Source organism: Hemiscyllium ocellatum, chromosome 17 (assembly GCF_020745735.1).
Source record: "Hemiscyllium ocellatum isolate sHemOce1 chromosome 17, sHemOce1.pat.X.cur, whole genome shotgun sequence".
Classification (NCBI taxonomy): domain Eukaryota; kingdom Metazoa; phylum Chordata; class Chondrichthyes; order Orectolobiformes; family Hemiscylliidae; genus Hemiscyllium; species Hemiscyllium ocellatum.
In genome coordinates this window covers 61977796-62004468 of record NC_083417.1, presented here as the reverse complement: position 1 = coordinate 62004468, position 26673 = coordinate 61977796, and the positions used below count along the sequence as shown (strand labels likewise).

Sequence of the window (26673 nt, the reverse complement as noted above, 5' to 3'; positions counted from 1 at the left end):
ATTACCAGCTCCTCTTTCTCCTTGGCACACTATCATCCACGCCTTTGTCTGTCTAACTTTTTCTCTCCCCCTCTGGGTTCCACCTATCTGCTCACTAATTTTACCCCAGTCCCTGTCTTCAGTGTATATACTACCTTTTCCTAGTTGCTATCAATTCTGAAGAAGCATCACTGGACCCAAAACATTAACTCTGTCTTTTCTCCACTAATGCTGCAAACCTGCTGGATTTCTCTAGCAATTTGTTTTTTTTTGTTTTTTAATAACAGAGTTACTGTGAAATTTCCTTTATATTTTCCTTTTAATTTCAGTCTTATTTGATCAAAAAATGAAAACAACACTGTCAGATTGCCTTGTGTTGTACTGTCAACAAAATTAATACATAGCATTGGTTTGAGATACAATGGAAGTAGGGGGTGGCTGAAAGATCATTGGAAGGGACTAAAACACAAGAGGGAACATGAAGGATGGAGGGCTTATTCTGAATCTCAGACAAAGCCTGCAAATCACTCAAAAAATGAAAACTATTGAGCTTCTTTTCTGCACATGCGCCATGCTGCCTTTGCATATGTTGTTGTCAAATATTTATGTGCTAATGTAGTAGGTCTGGAATTGTGTGTGCTTCTAGATTAGTTTGCAGGTGTCATTTTTTTTGTAGTTGCAAGTGTCAGCAGACACTGCCTTCATTAATAGATCATTCTTTTTGCAAGAACAGACACAAATAATTTACGGCCTCAAGCAATCTTGACCAGGAAATATTTTGTATTAATTGGCCTTTTGTCATGACAAATATGTAGACACAAATTTAAATGTCTCAACGAGGTTTGTTATTTTTGCATTACTTTTCATTTGACACTGGAAAACAACATCATGGAGTTTCCATATTTTCGCATTGAACTGGAAGTGTGCAAGCACAGAGTCTGTGATAGTCAAAGGTCACATTTTTGGGAGGGATGCAATCACAATGGATAGGTACTTGAATTTCACTCCCACAACGTGACTAAAACTGTGGCTCAGTGGTTAGCACTGCTGCCTCACAGCTGCCAGGGTCCCAGGTTAGATTCTCACCTCGGGTGACTGCCTGTGGGTTTCCTCCTACAGTCTAAAGATGTGCAAGTTAGGTGGATTGGCCATAGTGTTAGGTACATCAGTCAGAGGGAAATGGGTCTGGGTAGGTTACTCTTTGGAGGGTTGGTGTGGACCTGTTGGGCCAAAGGCCTGCTTCCACACTGTAAGGAACCTAATCTTAGTGGGTGGCATGGTGGCACAGTGATTAGCACTGCTGCCTCACAGCGCCAGAGACCTGGGTTCAATTTCCACCTCAGGCAACTGTCTGTGTGGAGTTTGCACATTTTCCCCCTGTCTGCATGGGTTTCCCCCGGGTGCTCCGGTTTCCTCCCACAGTCCAAAAACATGCAGGTTAGGTGAATTGGCCATGCTAAATTGCCCATAGTTTTAGGGGAATGGGTCTGGGTGGGTTGCTCTTCGGAGGGTCGGTGTGGACTTGTTGGGCCGAAGGGCCTGTTTTCACACTGTAAGTAATCTAATGTAATCTAAAACATAGCATTACCGCTTCGGTTGTGCACCATACTTCTAGATAAGATTGCATAGTTCAGAGCTCCATAAATTGAAGCATGACACTGGCCTCCTCGTGAAGTCTCCGTAGCACACTGGCAGCGCAAAACATGTTGCTTCATTGCGATTGATGCAACTGTTTAGGAATACTGTTACTGTTATGCTGTTTAATTTTGAAATTCCCTGGAGATTACTGACTCATACCTCTGCGATGTGAACCCACAGATGGAGAAATCCTTGCGGCCTTGTTGCAAGTCTGACAATAGCATCAAACAAGACAGCAATCATAACAAAATAAACAGGAACCTCCACCAGTTACCACACAGCCTCCAGAGAGAAAAGCAGCAGCTGAAGGTTCCCCAAAGGGCTACAAGAAAATGACTAGATTCCGAAAGTACTGGCCTCATTTTTACTATCTGCAGCTATCAATAATCCAGTGCAGGCAGAGAGCACGGTATCCTGGACATTATCACTGAACTGTGTCTTTCAGTGGAAGCAGGAGTTGCAATGGGAAGGAGTTGGTGGCCATCCCATCTTGGTGCCTGTCAAGGTTCCATCTGCCCTGGAGTTTTAAGTAGTCCTGTTACCAAAGAGCAACTAGGAACCTCTGTTTAAGTAGGCAAAAGTGAGGACTGAAGATGCTGGAGACCAGAGTTGAGAATGTGGTGCTGGAAAAGCGCAGCAAGTTAGGCAGCATCCGAGGAGTAGGAGCATCGATATTTCGGGCAAAAGCCCTTCATCAGGAATGAGGCTCATTCCTGATGTAGAGCTTTTGCCCAAAATGTCGACTCTCCTGTTCCTCGGATGCTGCCTGACCTGCTGTGCTTTTCTAGCACCACACTCTCGACCTCTGTTTAATTCCCAATGGATGACCCACAAATGCAAAACAGATGGATCAAATTCTATTTTCACCATTTTTATCCTGTCCCTTGATGAAAAGGGTCGAGAAGCTTGAGCAGAGGAATTCACTAGCATTGCTGGCTTCCCCTGGTACAGAGCAGTAGACAGCATTCACATTGCTTTGACAGCATCATAATACCAATCTGCAGAAGTTTGTCAATTGAAAATTTTTCCACTCATTAATATGTTATGTATGTTTATATGAAAGCTAATTCCTGGCCAATCTAAAGTACATATGGACTTCTCTATTTCAACACTCCTTGACCTTTTCTATTTATGTATAAAAATGTTCCTGTCCATATTATTGTACGCACAGTATCTTTGAGTAATTGACCTTCAAGCATCTTCTCTTTAGCGGTCTTCCTCACCGTTTAAGAGAAAGAAGCAGTCGATGACTCAGGGCAGTAACATGGCATGGCATTAATGTTAGGTGATTTTTTTTAGGCTTCAGTCAGCTTTCAGATACCTGGATGCTGTATAGTAATGTCTCTTGTGATAGGCAGCAGGTTGGGAGAAATGCTAAAGCAACTCCAGTTGAAAATTGAAATTCTTTCAGTGTTTCATACATAGTATTTTCATTGTAGCCTGAGTGTTACAGCAGTAATTAGACTTCTGCAAATGTAAAGAGACCTCTAGTGTATGAAAACAAAGGATTATTGAGATCATGACTCATGTGAAAGATTTATCAGGTGCCACACTGTCCTGTTATCCATGTGGTGGTTTAAAAATATTAAGTTCTTGTTCTTAGAAGCAATGAAAACTTACCCTCGAATGGAGATGAAAAAGTGGAAAATGTCACCCCTGGCATCATGAGTAGTTGTCCCTTGGATGTTGGCCAAAAGGATTCAGATAATTGATTGACACAGTGTAAGTCACCTGCCCCTAGAAATAAGGTTTATCAACACATGCTCAGAGGCAGAGGGTGGTCCTATCAGATGATTTAGGCAGCAGTCCTCATCAAGTGGTCCTCACTGGACAATCCTGAAAGAGCTGCCTTCTCAAGAAGAGAAGGAAATCCCAGGAAGGAGTTCCCTAACTCCACAGCTAAACAGCAGCATGCTGCCTTCACAACACATTTGCCAACAGTCTGTTTGTCCTATGATATCAGTGAACCATCCCCAGTTGTCATGGTTATGTATTCTCTTTGTCTAATTAACTTATGTATCATTTTTAATGGGCTAGTCCTTAACAAGCTCAAACTATCAGAAAATTGTTTACAACTTGTCAACTGCCTACAAAAGCTAACTGTGAGGAGGCTTCTGGGAGTCATTTGTGTAGCTCCACTACCCTATATGCATCCTGGCACCACCCTAGATGAGAAGAAGGGGCACCTGAAGTGAGGTTAGGGTCCCTTGCCCCTTATCACCTTGCCATGACGCTGACTTCTTGTGGTTGAAGTGATGGTGTGCAGATCCAAATACATATCTATTGTCTATGGAGACAGCCAAATGCATGCATGCTGAAGCCAATTTGGTACTGATAACATTGGTGGACTCCTGCACCCTTCAAACCAGTTTACCAACTACCTCTCACAAACCCACCGGGTGGGTGCAGGTGAAAGCCTTGCTGGTGCATTCCCTGAGGGTTGAGTGGTTTCTTCCTCAGAGGAGGAGGTGGAGCTGAAGGTCAGTGGTACTGACCTCTACCTTGGGGTGGTTCACTGGGTCCCACTCGTGTCTACGTATGACAAGAGAGGGAATTAGTTTTGTAGAAGGGTTAAAGGCTTGCAAATTGTGTTAGTATGATTGAAAATGGAAGAGCTGTTAGTGATGATGAAGGTGAAGGAGGTGGTGACGTGCTCCCAGTGAATGAATAGGAAGTGCAAAGAACAGGAAGCATTAGTAGTTTGGGAGGAAGAGGCGGGGAGAGCCATTGAGTGGACATGCTGTGTACAACAGTGACAGTTGTAGTCCATGAGACTTGGTGAGGGTGTATACAGTGACAGAATAAGGTAGTTAGCTTTTTTATGCACTGCTGGAAGTTGCATTTCACCTTGCAGAATGCAATGATTCAGGCCACTGTCTCTGTTCAGTCAGTTTGTGGTTTAAAACAGTGGTCCTCCTCATCATCGCCCTTTACCGGCACCTCCAGGTCCTTGTCTGAGAAACAGAGTGCCAGGTTCCCTGTCTGGGCCAATTGGTTCATTCCAGTGTTGGAGGAGCAATGCCTGAGGGGCTGGTCCTGGCCTGCAGCATTGAGAGGTGCACAGCTCCAGTGTTGTGAATGTCACAGAATTCTGGCAGAGGCTAGCACTTCTGCCTTTCTTCCTGCATTATTTCATGGGGACTGGTGCCACAGCGGCTGGTTGCATAATTAATGTGCTGAAGACCAGAAGACTGCATGAAAGTGATGAATTTAGAGGACTATGGAGATAAAGCTGGAGAATGGGACTCACTGAGTAGCTGTTTTGGGAGCCAGTTCAGACACTATGGGTCGAATGGCCTTTGTCTGTATTTTGATTCTATGAGTAAAGTCAACTTGGTCCATCATGGACCATCTGTCACACATGTCACTGAAAACAGCACTTTGCCAAAAAAAAAGAAAATTAAACCTAATATGTGAAGTTAAATACTATCAAGATGGGTGGCTATGAATGATGATAGAAGGAAATGACATGCAAGGAAGTAGATGACCATGACATTAGCAGTACCAATTTGAGAAGGTATGAGATGGCATTATTTCTGTGTTATATCACCCAATGAAACAGAATATTTGCACTTGGTGAAACCTAATAGAAATGAAAGTTTTTAGTTCTTTAACAATGTGGGAAAGTAAGATGTGTCTTATCACATAATGTGGTGGTAGCAGTACAAGCAATGGGTAGCCTTCTGTACTCCATATTGGTAAACTGTGCAATTTTAGCCAGTTTAAAGCATTATCACCATGCACACTTGTTAATATATGCTAACATTCTCTGGACCTGGATAAGTGGATTATTGATGTGACAGCATGTACAACCAGAATAGTTGCCAGAAAAGCTATACCAGTTTTTCTTCAGATTTAAGTGCAATGGTTTTCCAAACATCAGAAAATCAGCTGACCAAAGAAAAACACAATGGACACTTTACCTCCCAGTGCTTTTGATTTTACACTTAGGACTGTTTACTCAAGAAATGAACATGGCAGATTTAAATTAATTTTGTGTGAAACAGGCTTTCAGACATCCATTCCTCAGACATCCATGTGTTGTCTTCAGGCTCCCTTATGAAAACTTGTTTTACAGTTCATCATTCTAAAGTTAAAGAGGGGCTTTCCAATTCTTGTCCTGAAGTTATTCTTCTCAGCCCTGAATTTGTATCTGAATGTTCAGGAGTATCCACAAATTTTGTTCTGAGTTTATATCCTTTGATTTTTGTTATGTTTTACATCTCTATTAAATATCTTTGTCTTTGAAACATCATCCTTTGAGGCAACTCATAACCTATTGCTTCCCATATATCTTTAAAACGGGGAATCAATCTTATTGCTCTCTTCTGCACCTGTTCTAGGATCTCTACACTAGAATAATGGGAATTCCATGCAGAATGTTAACTGTTAATGTATGTATTATCTCATAGTTCATATATTTTAATGTTTTAATTCCTTAAATTGAGTTATGTTAGTTAATATTTGGAGGCTGGAAAACCAGAGAGACTTAGGATTCAATTACAAAAAGTTCAATTCAATTGTAAATTGTAAATGTAATGTACAAAATGTTATTTGTGTTTACTAGAAAAGGCTAAAACAGTAGGTTGGTTTACTTAGCTAAAGGACTGGAGCCATGATGTTTGCAGTGATTTCAGTAAAAGCTTTAAGTTATTCATGTAGTCCGCAGATGAAAAGATGCTCAGAGTAACTTGGAAACTGTAGATTTGGCGACAATAAATCTGGAAGGAGGGCAATTAGTACCGTTAGAGAGATATAAGTTATCCATGTGTTTTAAGAATTAAGCTTTGGAATTACGGGGTAGTTAATTTTCATTTCTACCAGGGAACACTGTCACAGAGTTGGGTGAAGCTTAGTGATATTCATTGTTTTGAGTTTCTCTCTGTGCATAGCCAACAGGTGAGAGTGTTTGAGAGATGCAGCTAAGAAGAGATGGTCAGCAGAAGAACTGACTGATGTTTAGAAAGCATTTAAAAGACAGTGTGAAAGTTGGATCTTTTGCAGTTGTACCATCTTGGAAGTCGAGAGATCTACACCTAAAGTAGGATTAATGCTAGATCCATTTACTATGATATTCTTGTAGTAAACAGCCTTTTTAGCTGTTATCCATTATAAGACACAGTTGCAAGGTGGAAGAGTTCGCAAGAGTTATTTCAGAAATCTACAGAGATTCTCTGTAGTAAAGGGTTAACTTTGTTGGAATTGAAATTCTGGAAGTATTTTTGGTTTCTGTTTGAAACCATAGCTGCAAATTGAAAGGTTTTTTTTCTGATGGTTTAGTTGTTGCTGAACAATCACTGAAAGGCCTGTGCTTGAACTGTGGAAATCAGAGCTATGAGGAAAAGTCACATAGCCAAACGCCACTGAATTTTAAAAGGATGTTGCCAGGGTTGGAGGATTTGAGCTATACAGAGAGGCTGAATAGGCTGCAGCTTTATTTCCTGGAGCGTTGGAGGCTGAGGGACGATCTTATAGAGGTTTATAAGATCATGAGGAGCATGAATAGGGTAAATAGGCAAGGTCTTTTCCCTGGAGTGGGGGTGTCCAAAACTAGAGGGCATAGATTTAATGTGAAAAGGGAAAGATTTAAAAGGGACCAAAAAGGGGCAACTTTTTCATGCAGTGAGTGTTGCATGTATGAAATGAGCTGCCAGAGGAAGTGGTGGAAGCTGGTACAATTACAACACTTAAAAAGGCATCTGGATGAATATGTGAATTGGAAGAGTTTAGAGGGATATGGGCCAAGTGCTGGCAAATGGGACTAGATTGGTTTCAGATATCTGGTCGGCATGAATGAGTTGGACCTAAGGGTCTGTGTCAGTGCTGTACATCTCTATGACTGTATAACCTACTAAAGTCTTGTATCTTGGAGAACAGCTGGAAAATTGGAGAAAAATTAAAGTAAATTCTGAGACCTATGATATACCTTTTATCTAGTAATCTAGAAGAAATGAATCAACCTTTAAGATTTATGCAATGTTTCAAAGAACTCTTGAGGAATAGTAGAAAGTAGAACTGGATTCATACTTGTCTTTATAAGCAATACTTTTAATTTAGGAGTAATTGTTTTGTTTAATTTCAGATTTATTTACAGGAATTTATATCTTTTTATGGGCGGCACAGTGGCTAAGGGTGGCACAGTGGCTCAGTGGTTAGCGCTGCTGTCTCACAGACCCGGGTTCAATTCCAGTCTGTGTGGAGGTTACACATTCTCCCTGTGTCTGTGTGGGTTTGCTCCAGGTGCTCTGGTTTCCTCCCACAATCAAAAGATGTACAGGCTAGATGAATTGGCCATGCTAAATTGCCCATAGTATTCAGGGATGTGTAGGTTAGGTGCATTAATCAAGGCTAAATGTAGAGTAATAGGGTAGGGGGATGGGTTTAGGTGGGATACTCTTTGGAGGGTCAGTGTAGACTTGTTGGGCTGAAGAACCTGTTTCCACACTGTAGGGATACTATGATAAGTTTGTTTTTATCTTAAAAACATGAAGCTTGTGGCATAGTTCTTTTCATTTGTTCCTTGTGTGTTCATGTTTCTCTCTAAAACACTAATGATCCCTAACCAGATCATAAGTTAGAAAATTGACAACTTATCTCAATGTCAGAAGTCATGAGTCTATGATAATGCCCAGATTCCCTTTGCTAATTTATTTCCTTCACAGTAAACCAATATTTCAATCATTCTCTCAATCTGTATACCTCAGCATTGATATCTTATTAATCTGCTACATAGTAGATCAGTTATTCTGCAAAACAAAAGCTGCATTCTTTACGAATCAATTCCCTGTTTATAGCTTCTGCACAAATTGAACTAAACTGATTTAGCAGGATATTCTGTGTGTTCCTGTTTCTTCTTCATTTCTGTATCTCTTTTTATACAGTATGTGGTAGGCAAGTTAACACCCCTGAGTGTCCTTCCATTGGCCAGTTCTATTCCATTTTTGTGATACACTTGCCACCTCCTTGGCTTGCCCCGCTACAACCCATCCTCCCATCCTGGCACTTTCCCCTGCTACCGCAGGAACTGTAAAACCTATGCCCACACCTCTTCCCTCACCTCTATCCAAGGCCCTAAAGGAATCTTCCACATCCATCAAAGTTTTACCTGCACATCCACCAATATCATTTAATGTATCCATTGCTCCCGATGTGGTCTCCTTTACATTGGGGAGACTGGGTGCCTCCTAGCAGAGCGCTTTAGGGAACATCTCCGGGATACCCGCACCAATCAACCACACCGCCCCATGGCCCAACATTTCAACTCCCCCTCCCACTCTGTCGAGAACATGGAGGTCCTGGGCCTCCTTCACCACCGCTCCCTCACCACCAGGCGCCTGGAGGAAGAACGTCTCATCTTCCGCCTCGGAACACTTCAACCCCAGGGCATCAATGTGGACTTCAACAGTTTCCTCATTTCCCCTTCGCCCACCTCATCCTAGTTCCTAACTTCCAGCTCAGCACTGTCCCCATGACTAGTCAAGACATGCCCTACCTGCCTGTCTCCTTTTCCACCTATCCAGTCCACCCTCTCCTCCCTGACCTATCACCTTCATCCCCTCCCCCATTCACCCATTGTACTCTATGCTACTTTCTCCCCACCCCTATCCTCCTCTAGCTTATCTCTCCACGCTTCAGGCTCACTGCCTTTATTCCTGCTGAAGGGCTTTTGCCTGACACGTCGATTTCGCTGCACTTTGGATGTTGCCTGAACTGCTGTGCTCTTCCAGCATCACTAATCCAGAATTCACTTGAATTTTGTTTATCCCTTCTCACTTTGTGTCCAACCCCCAATAATCTCTTTTGTAAATCATCTACAATGAAAGTGAAAATCAAATTCTGGAGAACAGAAGGGATTCCAGCACAGAACTTACCAGTGCTCAATATACTCTCAACATTGTAACCCAGCTACCTTTACTTACTGATCTTAATTTTTGCTCTTACCTTTGTGCTGACTTGGGGACACCTGGCACTGTAAGTGTCCGACTCTTGTATGGTGAAGAGGGCACTTTAGTTGGTGGCAACTGGCCATTCTCAGGTGTTAAAGTAACACCTTCAGAATCTACATCTTCAATGTTGACTGAGGGCCATAATGTTGTGTGAGGATCTGACAGAGTAAAAAGGTAAATAAAATAGATATTAAATATCGACCAGAGAACCCAATAAAGACCAGTCAGAAACTTATTCCAATATGGCTTTTCAGTCACTCCACCTCCAAAATATAAATCAAAGGCAGATTTTCTGATTTTCATTGAAACTACTTCTGATTTTCATTGAAAAATGATAAGTCTTTAAGATAATTTATTCTGGAAGGATGACATTGGGGAAATGAACAGACGATTAGAAATATGGTGGCCTCAACTTATTAACATTATACTAAAATCTCTGGAAGAATTCAAAGCTGGTACTTAATAAGGTTTAATCTTCATACTGCAGAAGACATCTGGGTAATAATCTTTAGTTAACTACAGTTTAAGAACTCTGCATCTAGTATGTATGTTCTCATTATAATTGTTATAATTGTTTTAATTTTGCAATGTTAGATCATTAGTTTTGTTTTTTAATGGGAAATTCTCTGCCTAAGATCTTCAGCCATTGTTTTCCCTCTTGGAAACTGGTCAAGCTGTCAACTGCTCCTCGGATGCTGCCTGAACTGCTGTGCTCTTCCAGCACCACTAATCCAAAATCTGGTTTCCAGCATCTGTAGTCATTGTTTTTACCTAGTTTGTTCAGGTGCTAATGAGATTATGCTGTTAAATTTGGCAGTCTTAAATTGTTCTTAAGTTGTTTTGCTCTCTTTTGCACCTCCTCCATTCAGATCCATTAATTTCATTTCTCTGTCCACAGACTTTGTATAAACTGTTGTCTATTTTCCAAGTTTTTTGTTTGTTTTTTAGATTTCCAGCATTTGTGGAATCTTTATTTTGGTATCAAAGGAAAGTGAGACACTCGTGAAATAAACATTCTTGTCAAATGCTGGGGAAAAAATAGAAAGTGAAATAGATAGATAATTAACTTAAATACCTGGTGCCAGAGCAAAGAATGAGGTGGTAAAGTATCCATCACTCTAGATATGTTCCAACCTCTGCTTCTCAGATAATAAGGATCTCCTGCTATCATGTTATCTAGGCATGCTACTCAACTATTGGGATGTTAAAATAATTTACCAGAAAATTAAAATAAATGATGCATGGTCATCAGTCACAATTTTGCGGAGATTTTTGAGAGACTGAAGGCTTAAATTATGAGGGCAGGTAAGTACACTCATAAATATAGAAATGTCAGAATGATCTCATTGAGGTGTAGGATTATTGAAACAGTTGATATGGCAGATAGAAACTGTTTCTTCTGGTGGGGTTGAGTCCGGGAAAGAGGACATAACCTTAAAATTAGAGCCAGACTGTTCAGGGATGATGTCAGGAAGCATTTTTTCTCAAAAACAGGGTAACTGAAAACCAGAAGAGTATTCCCTCTTAAAAGTTGCTGAGTCAAGCAGTCAATCAAAAATTTCAAAAGTGAATTTGATAGCTTTGTTTTGGCCAAAGGCATTAATGAGTTACAGAACAAAGACAGAGAGTTGGAATTAACATACTCGTCAATCATGATCTCATTGAATGGTGAAGCAGACTTGCAAGGCTGCATAGCCTAATCCTGCTCCTTTGTTCTTATTTAAATCTGCTTTTATAAATCTTCTCCCTTGAACATGAAGTAATTTAATCCTGCAGAAATATCTGAGGTGAATGTTAAACCATTGGACTTCAGGTTTCAGGGAAATTAATGGAGGTCAGTAGAGGGCATCGGATTGAATACAGGTAGACCAAAGATTATTTTGTATAAGCATTTGAGACATTGACTGTAACTGCTTACCATAAATAAGATTGAAGCTATACTCAGACAAGACTGAAAATACACAATTACAGACATTCATTTAGAACTAAAGAGACTGATATACAAATGACAAAACATAAAGCAATCACAAAACATAACAGACATTATGTTCACCTATACGATGCAATGGAGACCATTCCTCTGTCAAGAAGTTAGGGTTTATGACCCCAGATGCTTGCTTCCTATGGCTAAGTGGAGATAGCCGAGAGCTGGAATTGCGGTAACTGGGAACATTGGGTAAATCTAAAGCGTACTGGGAATTAGGGGTGGAACTTCTGGGTGTCAGCGGCACATCACGAACAAGATGGACTAACTCTAAGTCTTTACTTCGTTTAGGCATGATAGCAGTTACTAGGCACATGTAGGTATATGACTTGAGCAGTAAGGAGAGTGAGCATCTGTAACTAAAAAGCAAAAACAGATTTAAGTATTGAGTCCAAGGAGTTCATATTATGCACCCTAAACTTTAGAACTCTATATAGCTCAATAGTGGCTATACCAAAATATACAGTTATACCATACTCACCACATACGCTAATGCAGTATATCAGACTTCTCTACACACCTCATCAAAAGCTACACTGATTTTGGATTTCACACACAAGTTTTGTCTCTGATTACTGGGATATGGATCAAGTTTAATTTATGGTTGTTAGTCATTTTGGCCTTCACATCAACCGCACTCAAGACCCTCCTCATATTGCCTCCATCTTTCTCATATTTCCAATACCTCATTTCCCACTTAGGCCATTCACCCAGTATCCACCTCATAAACCATATGACAACAGATTCCTGATGAAGGGCTTTTGCTTGAAACATCGATTTTCCTGCTCCTCGGATGCTGCCTGACCTGTTGTGCTTTTCTAGCACCACTCTGATCTAAACTTGGTTTCCAGCATCTGCAGTCCTCACTTTTGCCTATATGACAACACTGTCAATTCTTTGGAAGGCTCCTTAGTTTTTTTTAAAGTCAACTGTTAAAAATACCTTTTAAAGGAAAATGCCCCCTCTTTCAAGCTCATAAAACTGCTAGTCAAACAAAGGCATTAATGTTCCCATTGAAAAGAAGCTTAAATTCACTTAAAACTAAAAAATGCTGGAGATCAAAGCAGGTGAGGAAGCATCCTCGGAGAGAAAGCAAGCTAACGTTTTTAGACTAGATAACTCTTCATCATAACTGACATGAAGCGTGCAGGAGGCAGCCTTTATGTAATAGTGGAAGGGGTGGGATGCGGGGTTGTAGTGCTGCGGGAGATAGGATGCTGATAGTTCAGATTAAGTGATCAGAATGAGAGAATGGCAGAACAATGGTATGTCTAACTGCCAGACTGGAAAGAACACACAGTCCCACTGGGGTGGAGGAAGGGGAGAGACAACATGGTGACAGAGAATATAACAAGTCAAGCTAAAAGAAAGTGAAGGAATAGGAATGGATTCACAATTTAAAGGTGTTGAATACAATATTAATTCCTATCTCCTAATTCTAATCCTGCCCAAATAAACAATCAGACCTTAACAAACTATTATAAAAAAAACTTATTTCAAGCCCATAATCAGGCAGTCCTCAGTCACAGCCATGTAAACAAATCCTTACAAAGCTGAACTTATTTGTGAGATTTTGAACTCATGCAGAAACATTGACGTTTCGCTGCCTGGCAGTAGTTTGGCATTGCTAGTACCCGCCCACCTGACCCACAACAACATATTGTGTGTCAAATGGTATGCCATTGGGTCTCTTCCCACTCCCACTGATACGCGGAGACCACTGTATCATTCACTCCATCATGTAGTGTACTGTATATTTGTATTTCAGACTGCACTATGTACTTCAATGTATCATGCAGTTCAGCAGTAAATGTACCGCACATTATATGGTATACACTTAGATAATTTTATCTTATATGTTCAAAGCTATATCTGCACATGTGATATTGGGGTAATAAAACCTCCCTATAATATGTTTTGCAAATTTATATATTTTGCAATACTGCTCAGACATGTTGCATTATCTTACTCTTGTCATACAGTTTGTATGTTCTTTAAAGCAGTTTATTTATATTGAATGTTTATAAATTTTACTCCCAAGGGAACACTGACATTCTCTTTGCTGGACAATATCCTACAGAAAAGATTTAAATATACAAAATTATCACAGTAATGTTAACCACTTTTACATCTGTGAAGGAACAGCTTGAGCAGAGTTGCACTCATGCTTCTATAGTGACTGAAACAGACATACATGAATATGAAAGATCTGAATGTCAATTGAATTTCAAATGAAGCATTGTAGATCAGAAGATTGTGTTTGTGTCTCAGACACAGTTGGCTATCCAGGTAGTTGTTGTGCACAAAATTACACTCAGTTTCAGCAATGAAGTTTTGGTTCAAGTCAACTTCATATGCATAATCATAAATGTAACTCTTTCTTAACCACAGTAAGAAGGCAGCATTATAAAATGCAGTTGTTTACTTTTTTTCCTTGCAATATAACATATTTTAAGAATGGCAATCTGATGGAGTTTTATTAATGAAGCTGATGATGAGTTTCTCAAATATTAAACATCTTAGTAAGGTATCCAGTCTGCCATATCAATTTTACAACTTCCAACAACTGAAAATAACTTCAAAAATCTATGAAGAATCGCTTCAACAGTATACAGTACTGAATTTGTGAGTACATAAAATATCTTTAAAAAGATTTTACAAATGCAGTTGCTCCTTTTTTCCTCAACACCAAGGTGAGATATCAGAAGGAAAGATTTATTCTATACATTAGATGCAGTCAAATTCAAAGTCCATTTGTAAAGAACATTAGCCATATTATTCAGAAAAAAATATTCCTTCAGTGTATCTGGATGACTCGGTAGCTCTAAAAGCCATAGATAATACATTAACATAAACCTAAAAACCCTCTCTCACAAAATGTAGAAGCGTTTTAAGCACTCACCTCCTTGATCCAACTCACTCTTCAAAATCTTCTCTTCCTTCATTGAAAAATGAAAATGTGAATCAATCATCACGAACAATGAAAACATGTACAAAACCAGTTTATGTTAAATTTTTGAGCTGTCTCTGATGTATATGTGTGTTGAATTTTGGATGAAATTTGTATATCATATCATTATGTGTTGCTTTGTATAATTCTCTCCTTTATAAAAGAGGATATATTCTGATTTATTGTAAGGTACATCACAGGACATTTACTAACAAATCTAAAAAAAACATTTTGCCACACAATTCTTTTCACCATGGGATTGTCTCTTTCAAAGTCTCATTCATGGGGAAGCAATTGTATTATTTACCCAGTTGAACTTTTACCTGTTGAGAGGGGCTGTTCTCAACTGTTGCCAGCACTTGATTTTCAGAGACTTCTTCATCAAGCTTTGGTGGCACAGTCTGGTCACTCTCTTCTGAGCAGGCAGCAGTCAGATTACTGCAAAACACAAAAATGAATTGTGTCGATTCTCCAACTTTATTGCCAGGGCATTGTGCATCATCTGGACAGAACAGGAAAAAGACTAAAACAAAACCCAAAGAACTGCGGATACTGAAAATCAGAAATAAAAACAAAAATTGCTGGGAACATTCAGCAGGTCTGGCAGCATCTGTCTGAGCAGAGTTAACATTTCCAGTCCAGCAAACCTTTTTAGAACGTCTTAGATTTTCCAGCTCTTTCTCTTTTTGTTTCAGAGAAAAGACAATTTTGCTAAGAGTTTCATTGACATCTAACAAACATAGAAAGGTAAGTGATTTGAAAGTTAATATAATCACTGTTAATGTGACCATGTGGGCTGGTTTTGATCATCTGAGTTGGGAGGTAGAGAGGGCTAGAAAGGAATTATCCAGATTTGTTCCCTTGTTGGTCATATTTGCTTTCTTTTTCTTGCCTTTTCTGGTGGGTTGCATGCTTTCTCCTAGATATAATAATGTCTAATCACAATTCAATAAAATTACGAACCGGGGGCAGGGGTGATCTTTACAGCAGCTGGTGTTTTCCTGCCCAATAATTTCAACCATGAAAGAAACAAGTGCATGCATGTTTTCAGCATGCAAATCCACCAGCTAGATGTTCAGGCCCTAATTTAACTTCATGCATAGTTTACAGGGATTGGATCAACTGGCAAGTTCACACACATGAGGTCTAGGAGTTAAAGTCTTCCATATTTACGACAGACTCCTGCCTGAACCCAGTTGGAATCACACACCAGCTTTTAAATTGGGAGCAGGGTTTTCAGTAATGAGGAGAGAACTGTCCCTGACGATTAGGTAAATTTAAGATGCTTGAGAGACAATTGCAAAAGTCACAAAGTGAGCTTGGTGCGTAAAACATTGATGGTATCATTGTGAGCCCAGGAACGTTCTCTGGGTCTGGGTGGGTTACTCTTCGGAGGGTCGGTGTAGGCTGGTTGGGCCGAAGGGCCTGCTTCAGCACTGTAGGGAATCTAATCTAATTTGGGCAAGATTCAAACAGATGCTTGTTAAAATCTTGTTGCCTCCACAGCCTCCCGAAATTTAGGCTTGCTTTTCAAAATGGACTAAAACATTAGGGTAAAGTAGGGGCTATGCATCATCAGCGAGATATATGTATGGGGGTTAAATTTGGATAAATACTAAAACTGATAGTTTATCCACAAAAATCCGTGACACACCAACAGCGGTTTAAAGTCTACTGCATAAAAAGGCGCAAAGAATGAACTCCTCTAACTTTCACTTCTTACCAGGACAGCCCATTCTGGTGGTGCAGAAAGGGAGAGTTACATCCCTGGGTTCGACGCCGGCAGTGACAGGTAAAAACCTAGCTCAGACAGATCGCCCGAAAATATTCCGATAGCTGCTTTAATGCTTTGGGGAGCAAAAACATTTCCTTTCAAACAAAACGTTCGTTATATTCCAAACAGTGTTCCTGAAAGCCAGGCAGCCAGCTTTCTGCCGAGGTGCTTGATTGACATGACTGTCCTCCAGATGAGATGACCATTAAATCAAAGAGATTGGGTTTTTTTTTGTTTAATTCGCAGCTTCTCGGGAAGCTCGATCCCTGAGGCCTGCTGCTGGCTGCCGCAGAAAGGCGGGATTCTCGGTTGTGTTGAAGCGGATGGTGTTTGCAGGCTGACCAGAGGATAAGTGATTCTTCCCGAGTCCACGTCCCATCAGCACCACAGCCAGCGGACAGCTCCTGCCCGGCTCCGGTTGCTAGGAGACCGAACGCAAGCGGCAGGGGTTGCCAGGAGACAGCAGGAGACTCGGGAGCCCCTTTGGAAGGCGGGAGGGGGTGGAAGGCAGCCAAACACATTGCATCAGTTTACTCTCCCATATTGCAAAACTGTATTTAATACTGCACCGAACACACCAAATATTAACATTTCGCAGACTTCCTAAACGTTATGAAGAGATTTAAGGCAGGCATCATGAACAGCAAAACACATTGCGTTGTGTAAATTATTCAACAAAAACAAAAACCCACTCAGAAGCATTCATTAAGTTATAAATAGATTGCATTGTCCAGCAAAATAAAACAGAAGATGAAATGCAAATAATTTTAAGCCAGGCCAGTGTCAGATTGTTAATCATTCTTTGGCCACGGCGTGTTTTTTAATTATCAACAATCTGTCTTACAGGAGATGCTAAACGAGTATTTTGCATCAGTGCTTGCTATACAGAAGGATATGAAAGATAGAAAACTTGGGGAAATAAATAGCAACTTCGTAAAAAATGTCTGTACTACAGAAGAGGAAGTGCTGGACTTCTCAAAATGCATAAAGGTGGAAAAATCCCTGGTACCTGATTAGGTGTACGCGAGAATTCTATGGAAAGCTAGGGAAGAGATTGCTGGGCCCCTTGCTGAGATAATTGTATCAGCGATAACCACAGGTAAGGTGGTAAAAAACTGGAGGTTAACTAACGTGCTGCCATATGTAAGAAAGATGGTAAGGAAAAGCCAGGGAACTATAGACTGGTGAGCCTGACATCAGTGATGGGCAAGTTGTTGGAGGGGATCCTGAAGGTCAGGATTTACATGTGTTTGGACAGGTAAGGTTAGGGATTGTGAACATGGCTTTGTACGTGGGAAATCGTGTCTCACTAAGTTGAGTGAGTTTTTTTGAAGGAGTAACAAAGCCATTTGATGAAGGCAGGGTCATGGGCATGATCTATATGGACTTCAGTCAGGCGTTTGACAAGGTTCCTCATGGTAGACAACATAGCAAGGTAGGATCACATGGAGTACAGGGAGAACTAGCTATTTAGATGCAGAATGAAGATAGAAGACAGAGGGAGATGGTGGATGTTTGCTTTTCAGAGTGGAGGCCTGTGACTCACAGTATGCCATAAGGATCAGTGCTGGGTCCACTCCTTTTTGTCATTTACATAAATGATTTGGATGTGAACACAGGAGGTATGGTTAAAATCTGATTGAAGATTAGTTAAGTTAGCAGATGACACCAAAATTGGAGGTGAGCCAATGGGCCAAGGACTCACAGACAGAGTTTAAGGTGCTGCATTTTGGAAAGGCAAATCAGCATAGAACTTATACATTCAATGGTAACTCCTGGGGAGTGTTACTGAACAAAGAGACTTTGGAGTACAGGTGCATAGTTCCCTGAAAGCAGAGCCCCAGATAGGCAGGATAGTGACTGAGGCATTTGCTATGCTTGCCTTTGTTGGTCAGTGCATTGCGTATAGGAGTTGAGAGGTCATGCTGCTGCTAAAAAGGACGTTGATTAGGCCACTTTTGGAAGACTGCATTCAATTCTAGTCTCACTGTTATATGAGACTAAAAACTTGAAAGGATTCAGAAAAGATTTACAAAGATGTTGTCAGGGTTGGAGGGTTTGAGCTGAATAGGATGGGGCTCTTTTACCTGAAGTGTTGGAGACTGAGAGATTACCTTATAGAGGTTTATAAAATCGCGAGGGGCATGGATAGGATGAATAGCCAAGATCTTTTTCCTAGGGTGGGGGAGTCAAACACTAGAAGGCTTAGGTTTAAGATGACAGTGGAAAAATTTAAAAGGGTCCTAAGGGCAACCTTTTTATATAAAGGGTGGTGCATATATGGAATGATCTGCCAGAGGAAGTAGTAGAGGTGGGTACAATTACAACATTTAAAAAGCACATGGATGGGTAAATGAATAGGAGGGTTTAGAGGGCTTTGGGCTAAATGCTGGCAAATGGGACTAGATTAACTTAGGACAGCTGGTCGGCATGAACGAGCTGGACCGAAGGATCAATTTCCATGCTGTACATCTCTATGACTCTATGACCTACTTTTTCTTTACCATCTAGGATTTCCTTTCCATCTCACTTCCTCTGTCTTTGCTATTCTATCCCATCAGATGCAAAAACTATTTTCCCTTCCTCTCACCACTCTAACACACATGCACAGATTCACTCTTTCTAGCTGCCCACTCTGTTTCTCATTCCTTCACTTTCTCAAACTCTCCAATGTTCCTCTGCACTTTCTCTTTCAGCCAAGAAGTAGAAGACTCATGCTGCTGGAGATGGTTCCTTATTGCTCTGGTCTTCTTCACACATAAGCATTGGTCTCACAGACAAAATAATATTTCTTAGGCATCTAGTCTAACATAAGCAAACCATTGTAAATATTATGAGACCTACATAGCTTTGAAAAGTGTTAACAAAACGCCTTTCAATATATGGAAGCAAACAGCCGAGTACAAAACAAAAATAATGTTGTGTTCAACCATACACAATAAATTCACTTTATTTAACAATGGAATTAAAATTAGACAATCTTGAGAACAGGCAGAGGATTCACAATACCAGATTTAAAGAATGAACCAGAATTTGGAAATCTCAGTTATCACTAACATGCATTGCCTTTGGTATTATAATTGATCTACTTCTCATTTTCACACTTAGACCCATAAGACCATAAGACATAGGAGCAGAAATTAGGCCATTCGAACCATTCGGTCTGCTCCTCGATTCAATCATGGCTAATAATTTTCTCAACCCCATTCTCCTGCTGTCTCCCCATAACCTTTAATCCCCTTGACAATCCAGAACCTAACATCTCTGTCTTAAATATACTCAATGACTTGGCTTCCGCAGCCTTCTTGGGCAATGAATTCCATAAATTCACCACTCTCTGGCTGAAGACATTTCTTCTTATCTCCATTCTAAAAGATCTTCCTTTTACTCTAAGACTGTGCCCTCAGGTTCCAGTCTCTCCTACAAATGAAAACATCTTCCTAACATCTACTCTGTTCAGACCATTCTGTAAGTTTCAATTAGATCTCTCGTCATCCATCTAAACTCCATTGAATATAGACCTAGAGTACTCAAACATTCATCACATGTTAAGCCTTTCATTCCTGGGATCATTCCCATAAACATCCTCTGGACCCACTCCAGGGCCAGTACATCTTTTCTGATGTACAGGGCCCAAAATTGCCCACAATACTTAAAATGTGGTCTGACCAAAGCTTTATAGAGCCTCAGAAATCCCTGCTTTTCTTACTCTAGTCCTCTCAGAATAAATGTATTTGCCTTCCTAACTACCAGCTCAACCTGCAAGTCTACCTGAAGAGAATCCTGGACTAGAAATCCCTAGTCCCTTTGCACTTCACATTTCTGAATTTTCTCCCCATTTAAAAAATAGTCCATGCTCTATGCTTCCTACCAAAGTGCATGCCCCACGCTTTCCCACATTGTACTTTATTTGCCACTTGTTTGCTCATTCTCCTAACCTGTCTAAATACTTCTGCAGTCTCCCCACCTCCTCAATACTACCTGTCCTTCTACCATTTTTTTGTATCATCTCCAAACTTAGCCAGAATGCCCTCAGTTCCTTCATCTAGATCATTAATATATAAAGCGAAAAGTTGTGGTCCCAACACTGACCCTTGTGGAACAGCACTAGTCACCAGCTACCATTCTGAGAAGGACCCTTTTATCCCCACTTTCTGCTTTCTGCAAGACAGCCAATCTTCTATCCATGCTAGTATGTTGTTTCTAACACCATGGACCCTTATCTTACTCAGCAGCCTCCAGTGCTGCACCCTGTCAAAGGCTTTCTGGAAGTCCAGGTTGACTGTTCTTGGTCTAACTTGTTCATTACCTCCTGAAAGAATTCTTGCCACTTTCTCTCATCTGTTTTGGCTGTTACTTGTTCTTCCTCTTCCTAGTTAAATGCAGTAAGATTATAGCTGATTTGAAACTTAAACCCAGTCATATACCCTGACTCCATATCCTAGTAGCTCCTTGTCCGGCAAAAATGTATTCATTTCAGATTTATAATTGTTAATTGAACTAACTTCTACTGCACTTTTGTTGGGAAGGAAAACAAGAACAAAAGTCGCTGGAAAATCTCAGCAGGTCTGGCAGCAACTGTGGACAGAAATCAGACTTAATATGTTGGTCCAGTGACCCCTCTTCTTTGGGTGTTTGGTTAGCTCAGTTGGCTGAGAGTATTTGTAGCTGCAAATGTGTTGCTGGTCAAAGCACAGCAGGTTAGGCAGCATCTCAGGAATAGAGAATTCGACGTTTCGAGCATAAGCCCTTCATCAGGAATAAGAGAGAGAGAGCCAAGCAGGCTGAGATAAAAGGTAGGGAGGAGGGACTAGGGGGAGGGGCGATGGAGGTGGGATAGGTGGAAGGAGGTCAAGGTGAGGGTGATAGGCCGGAGTGGGGTGGGGGCGGAGAGGTCAGGAAGAGGATTGCAGGTTAGGAGGGCGGTGCTGAGTTGAGGGAACCGACTGAGACAAGGTGGGGGGAGGGGAAATGAGGAAGCTGGAGAAATCTGAATTCATACCTTGTGGTTGGAGGGTTCCCAGGCGGAAGATGAGGCGCTCCTCCTCCAGCCGTCGTGTAGTTGTGTTCTGCCGGTGGAGGAGTCCAAGGACCTGCATGTCCTTGGTGGAGTGGGAGGGGGAGTTAAAGTGTTGAGCCACGGGGTGATTGGGTTGGTTGGTTCGGGCGGCCCAGAGGTGTTCTCTGAAGCGTTCCGCAAGTAAGCGGCCTGTCTCACCAATATAGAGGAGGCCACATCGGGTGCAGCGGATGCAATAGATGATGTGTGTGGAGGTACAGGTGAACTTGTGGCGGATATGGAAGGATCCCTTGGGGCCTTGGAGGGAAGTGAGTGTGGAGGTGTGGGCGCAAGTTTTACATTTCCTGCGGTTGCAGGGGAAGGTGCCGGGGGTGGAGGTTGGGTTGGTGGGGGGTGTGGATCTGACAAGGGAGTCACGAAGGGAGTGGTCCTTGCGGAACGCTGATAGGGGAGGGGAGGGAAATATATCCTTGGTGGTGGGGTCCGTTTGGAGGTGGCGGAAATGGCGGCGGATAATACGTTGTATGCGCAGGTTGGTGGGGTGGTAGGTGAGAACCAGTGGGGTTCTGTCTTGGTGGCGGTTGGAGGAGCGGGGCTCAAGGGCGGAGGAGCGGGAAGTGGAGGAGATGCGGTGGAGGGCATCGTCGATCACGTCTGGGGGGAATCTGCGGTCCTTGAAGAAGGAGGCCATCTGGGTTGTGCGGTGTTGGAATTGGTCCTCCTGGGAGCAGATGCGGCGGAGACGAAGGAATTGGGAATATGGGATGGCATTTTTACAGGGGGCAGGGTGGGAGGAGGTGTAGTCCAGGTAGCTGTGGGAGTCAGTCGGTTTATAATAGATGTCTGTGTTGAGTCGGTCGCCCGAGATAGAAATGGAAAGGTCTAGGAAGGGGAGGGAGGAGTCTGAGACAGTCCAGGTGAATTTCAGGTCGGGATGGAAGGTGTTGGTAAAGTTGATGAACTGTTCAACCTCCTCGTGGGAGCACGAGGCAGCGCCGATACAGTCATCGATGTAGCGGAGGAAAAGGTGGGGGGTGGTGCCAGTGTAGTTGCGGAAGATGGACTGTTCCACATATCCTACGAAGAGGCAGGCATAGCTGGGGCCCATGCGGGTGCCCATGGCAACTCCTTTAGTTTGGAGGAAGTGGGAGGATTGAAAAGAGAAGTTATTCAGGGTGAGGACCAGTTCAGTCAGTCGAAGGAGGGTGTCAGTGGAAGGGTACTGGTTAGTGCGGCGGGAAAGGAAGAAGCGGAGGGCTTTGAGTCCTTCGTGATGGGGGATGGAGGTGTACAGGGACTGGATGTCCATAGTGAAAATAAGGCGTTGGGGACCGGGGAAGCGAAAATCCTGGAGGAGGTGGAGGGCGTGGGTGGTGTCCCGAACGTAGGTGGGGAGTTCTTGGACTAAAGGGGACAGGACCGTGTCGAGGTATTGGGAGATGTGTTCGGTGGGGCAGGAGCAGGCTGAGACAATGGGTCGGCCGGGGCAGGCAGGTTTGTGGATTTTGGGCAGGAGGTAGAAACGGGCGGTGCGGGGTTGTGGGACTATGAGGTTGGAGGCGGTGGATGGGAGATCCCCTGAGGTGATGAGGTCCTGGATGGTCTGGGAGATGATGGTTTGGTGGTGGGAGGTGGGGTCGTGGTCAAGGGGGCGATAAGAGGAGGACCGCAGATTCCCCCCAGACGTGATCGACGATGCCCTCCACCGCATCTCCTCCACTTCCCGCTCCTCCGCCCTTGAGCCCCGCTCCTCCAACCGCCACCAAGACAGAACCCCACTGGTTCTCACCTACCACCCCACCAACCTGCGCATACAACGTATTATCTGCCGCCATTTCCGCCACCTCCAAACGGACCCCACCACCAAGGATATATTTCCCTCCCCTCCCCTATCAGCGTTCCGCAAGGACCACTCCCTTCGTGACTCCCTTGTCAGATCCACACCCCCCACCAACCCAACCTCCACCCCCGGCACCTTCCCCTGCAACCGCAGGAAATGTAAAACTTGCGCCCACACCTCCACACTCACTTCCCTCCAAGGCCCCAAGGGATCCTTCCATATCCGCCACAAGTTCACCTGTACCTCCACACACATCATCTATTGCATCCGCTGCACCCGATGTGGCCTCCTCTATATTGGTGAGACAGGCCGCTTACTTGCGGAACGCTTCAGAGAACACCTCTGGGCCGCCCGAACCAACCAACCCAATCACCCCGTGGCTCAACACTTTAACTCCCCCTCCCACTCCACCAAGGACATGCAGGTCCTTGGACTCCTCCACCGGCAGAACACAACTACACGACGGCTGGAGGAGGAGCGCCTCATCTTCCGCCTGGGAACCCTCCAACCACAAGGTATGAATTCAGATTTCTCCAGCTTCCTCATTTCCCCTCCCCCCACCTTGTCTCAGTCGGTTCCCTCAACTCAGCACCGCCCTCCTAACCTGCAATCCTCTTCCTGACCTCTCCGCCCCCACCCCACTCCGGCCTATCACCCTCACCTTGACCTCCTTCCACCTATCCCACCTCCATCGCCCCTCCCCCTAGTCCCTCCTCCCTACCTTTTATCTCAGCCTGCTTGGCTCTCTCTCTCTTATTCCTGATGAAGGGCTTATGCTCGAAACGTCGAATTCTCTATTCCTGAGATGCTGCCTAACCTGCTGTGCTTTGACCAGCAACACATTTGCAGCTGTGATCTCCAGCATCTGCAGACCTCATTTTTTACTCTGAGAGTATTTGTAGAATATCATTGACATCAGCTATCAGCATAACACAGGTTACAGATTATCTGCATGCAGAGCTTTCTGATTATAATGAATTCTCAAGGGATGAGGCAAATCATGCCCAGAGGCCTATAGGTTTTGCTTCAATCACAAAGCTTCACTACAAAGGAGTGAGATTCCACCCAAGGTAACTGTGACCTGCACTACTACCTGCACTAGGTGTCTATTTACTTGTTGGAATATGCACTCATGCAGTAGTTTATGTAAAGGCCCTCTGTGGTACTGCTGCTCCAAGAAATCAATGTGGAGTGATGTTAACAGCATGGATTCAATTACTTTACTGCCTGAGGTTACCATGAAGGACTCTCCTTCTTAATCACTCCTTTCACCTGAGGCATGGTGACCCTCAGGTTAAATCGCCATCAGTTGTCTCTTCCTAATGGGTCTTGCAAGTTATGGAGACTTTATCTATTACTGCCCTTTTGTGGAGAAAACATTCTCCAGAATTTCAGAATTCCTCCATAATCACAATTTTCCCCACATTATCAGCCATTTTCTCTAACTTCAGTAGTTGAAGTCACTGAGCATTTCTTTTCTTTTGGAGACTATAAAAATGTATTATTAATTTTCTTCTCTTATAATCTGAAACTTTAATTGATAAGCTTCAGGGACAGGCTCGTAAGCTCTGAGTCTAACCCTTTTTACAGTTTCCTAATCTACAGATTGCTCATCTGATGGGTTGGTAGGCACAATCGTAGCTGCACCAGTCAGGACACTCTGCATTATTGAGGACTGAAAAGCCTTTGGTGAATTCAACTTCATAGCTATCTTTTCAGATGAAGTGAAATATTTTTCAACTCTACCCTCTGTAAATTTAGGCATTACATGCAGATTTATAGTTAAATAAAACCCCAAGTGAAGGCAGATTGTTTCTCTGAACTATTATTTCTTCTTTCTTCCTTACTCTGAGCTTTTCTAAAGCCATGCCTTGTTATCTACGTTCCCGCTGTCATTAAAGGTCAAACTTTTAAACTTCCATATCTCTCTATCCATCTCGCTTTGTTTATTTTTCTTTTCTTTTTTGCTTTTCCTCCAATTTAAGTGTCTTCCTCATTTCCAACTAAATTTATTTAATTATTTCAGTGATACATCAATTTCAAGTTTTCCTCTTTTTACGTCTAAAGGTAGGTGATCACTTTGAACATCTCATATTGACAAGACTGTGCTTTGCTTCCACCTTAGTAAAAGATTTCAAATATTATTTTACTGAAAAATATGGTCATTAGGTACAAATACAAGGGTACATTTATTTCTGTAAACCTAAGGAAAAATACTTCACTGCAACAATTCTGAATCTATGCCAATTTATCAGCATTTCCTTCTACTTTACAAACAGAAGAAGCTATGTCTTTCCCCTACACCTTATATGTATATCTGAATGTGTGCCTGCATATAATTATCCACATGCATGTGTACATACTAAGCAATCAGTAACATATATGTTACATAAAAATAGATCTTGTGCAAAATGGCATGTGTGCTTGTATGCAAAAGTGTAGATTGTATTCATTTTAGCAATGTTGATCAAACTTTAAAATTGCAGATGTGTTGCCTGCAGGTCTACAACTCATATTTACAATGAGTCAGGGTCCTTGGAAGGACCAAAGAGTTGAAAAATGTACCACCAAATATGCTATACGAATCTAATTTGTTCTGTCACAGCTAGATTGACTCATGTGCACTCAAAGAATCACTCACTGTTCATTTCTGTACTTATCCTCTTCAATCCTCTCTCTTTTATTCCTCCCTCAATTGTCATGCTGTCTTTCCCTCCCTTTTCAACTCTGAGGGGATATTCATGTTTCCCTTCTTTCTCCACTCCACATTTTTCATTCCTTATTTCCAAACATTCACTCTCTCTGCTGCCTTATACTGTCTCCCTTGCCTTAGCCCTTTTGAAAGAAGAAGGGTAAAAGACTCACACTGCTGCTGGTAGATTATCATCAGTCTTGGCTTCTTCACAAATCTGCACCAAACTGACAAAGAAAATGAAAGAGCTGTTAAAATATGGGTCAGAAAATCCATGCTGGAAGTTAAAAATCACAGAACACCAAGTTATAGTCCAATAGTTTATTTGGAAGCACTAGCTTTCGGAGTGCTGCTCCTTCATCAGGTGGTTGTGAAGTATAAGATCATAAGACACAGAATTTATAGCAAAAGTTTACAGTGTGATGTAATTGAAATTATATATTGAAAAAGACCTGGATTGTTTGTTAAGTCTGTCATCTTTTAGAATGAACATGTTGGTTTCAGTTCTTTCATTTGTTCTTACGCTTTCACACTCTCTCTTTCTCTCCATCTGTCATTCCCTCTTTCAGGAAGAAAGGTGAAGAACTCACTCTGTTGGTGATTGATCCCTGCTGCTTTTGGTCCCTTCGCATACCGTCTCTGCCCTAACAGTAAACCAAACAGAAGTAAACAGCAGTAAGTAGGGCTTAATGTTTGTATAAGCCTACATAAGTACAGGCACAGTCATGAGACCCAAAATATCACCATGTAGGTAAATACACACATACCTTAGTGATAATACAGAGGGTAGGATTAATTTTGAGAAGATCAAAATTTGCTCCATGTTACTAATGTCTAGAAAGTGAAGGCA

General features: G+C 42.1%; 1 protein-coding gene across 1 annotated transcript in view; it reads right to left on the bottom strand.

Annotated features, from left to right (window-relative positions):
- cngb1a (cyclic nucleotide gated channel subunit beta 1a) overlaps window positions 1-26673 on the bottom strand; it is a 136950-nt gene that overhangs the window by 98094 nt on the left and 12183 nt on the right. Inside the window, exons 3-7 of the mRNA XM_060837514.1 lie at window positions 25997-26050; window positions 14821-15049; window positions 14422-14486; window positions 11617-11906; window positions 9559-9721 (exon numbers count right to left, since the gene is read on the bottom strand). Coding sequence (XP_060693497.1) covers window positions 9559-9721; window positions 11617-11906; window positions 14422-14486; window positions 14821-15049; window positions 25997-26050 — 801 coding nt within the window. The remainder of the gene's footprint in view (window positions 1-9558; window positions 9722-11616; window positions 11907-14421; window positions 14487-14820; window positions 15050-25996; window positions 26051-26673) is intronic.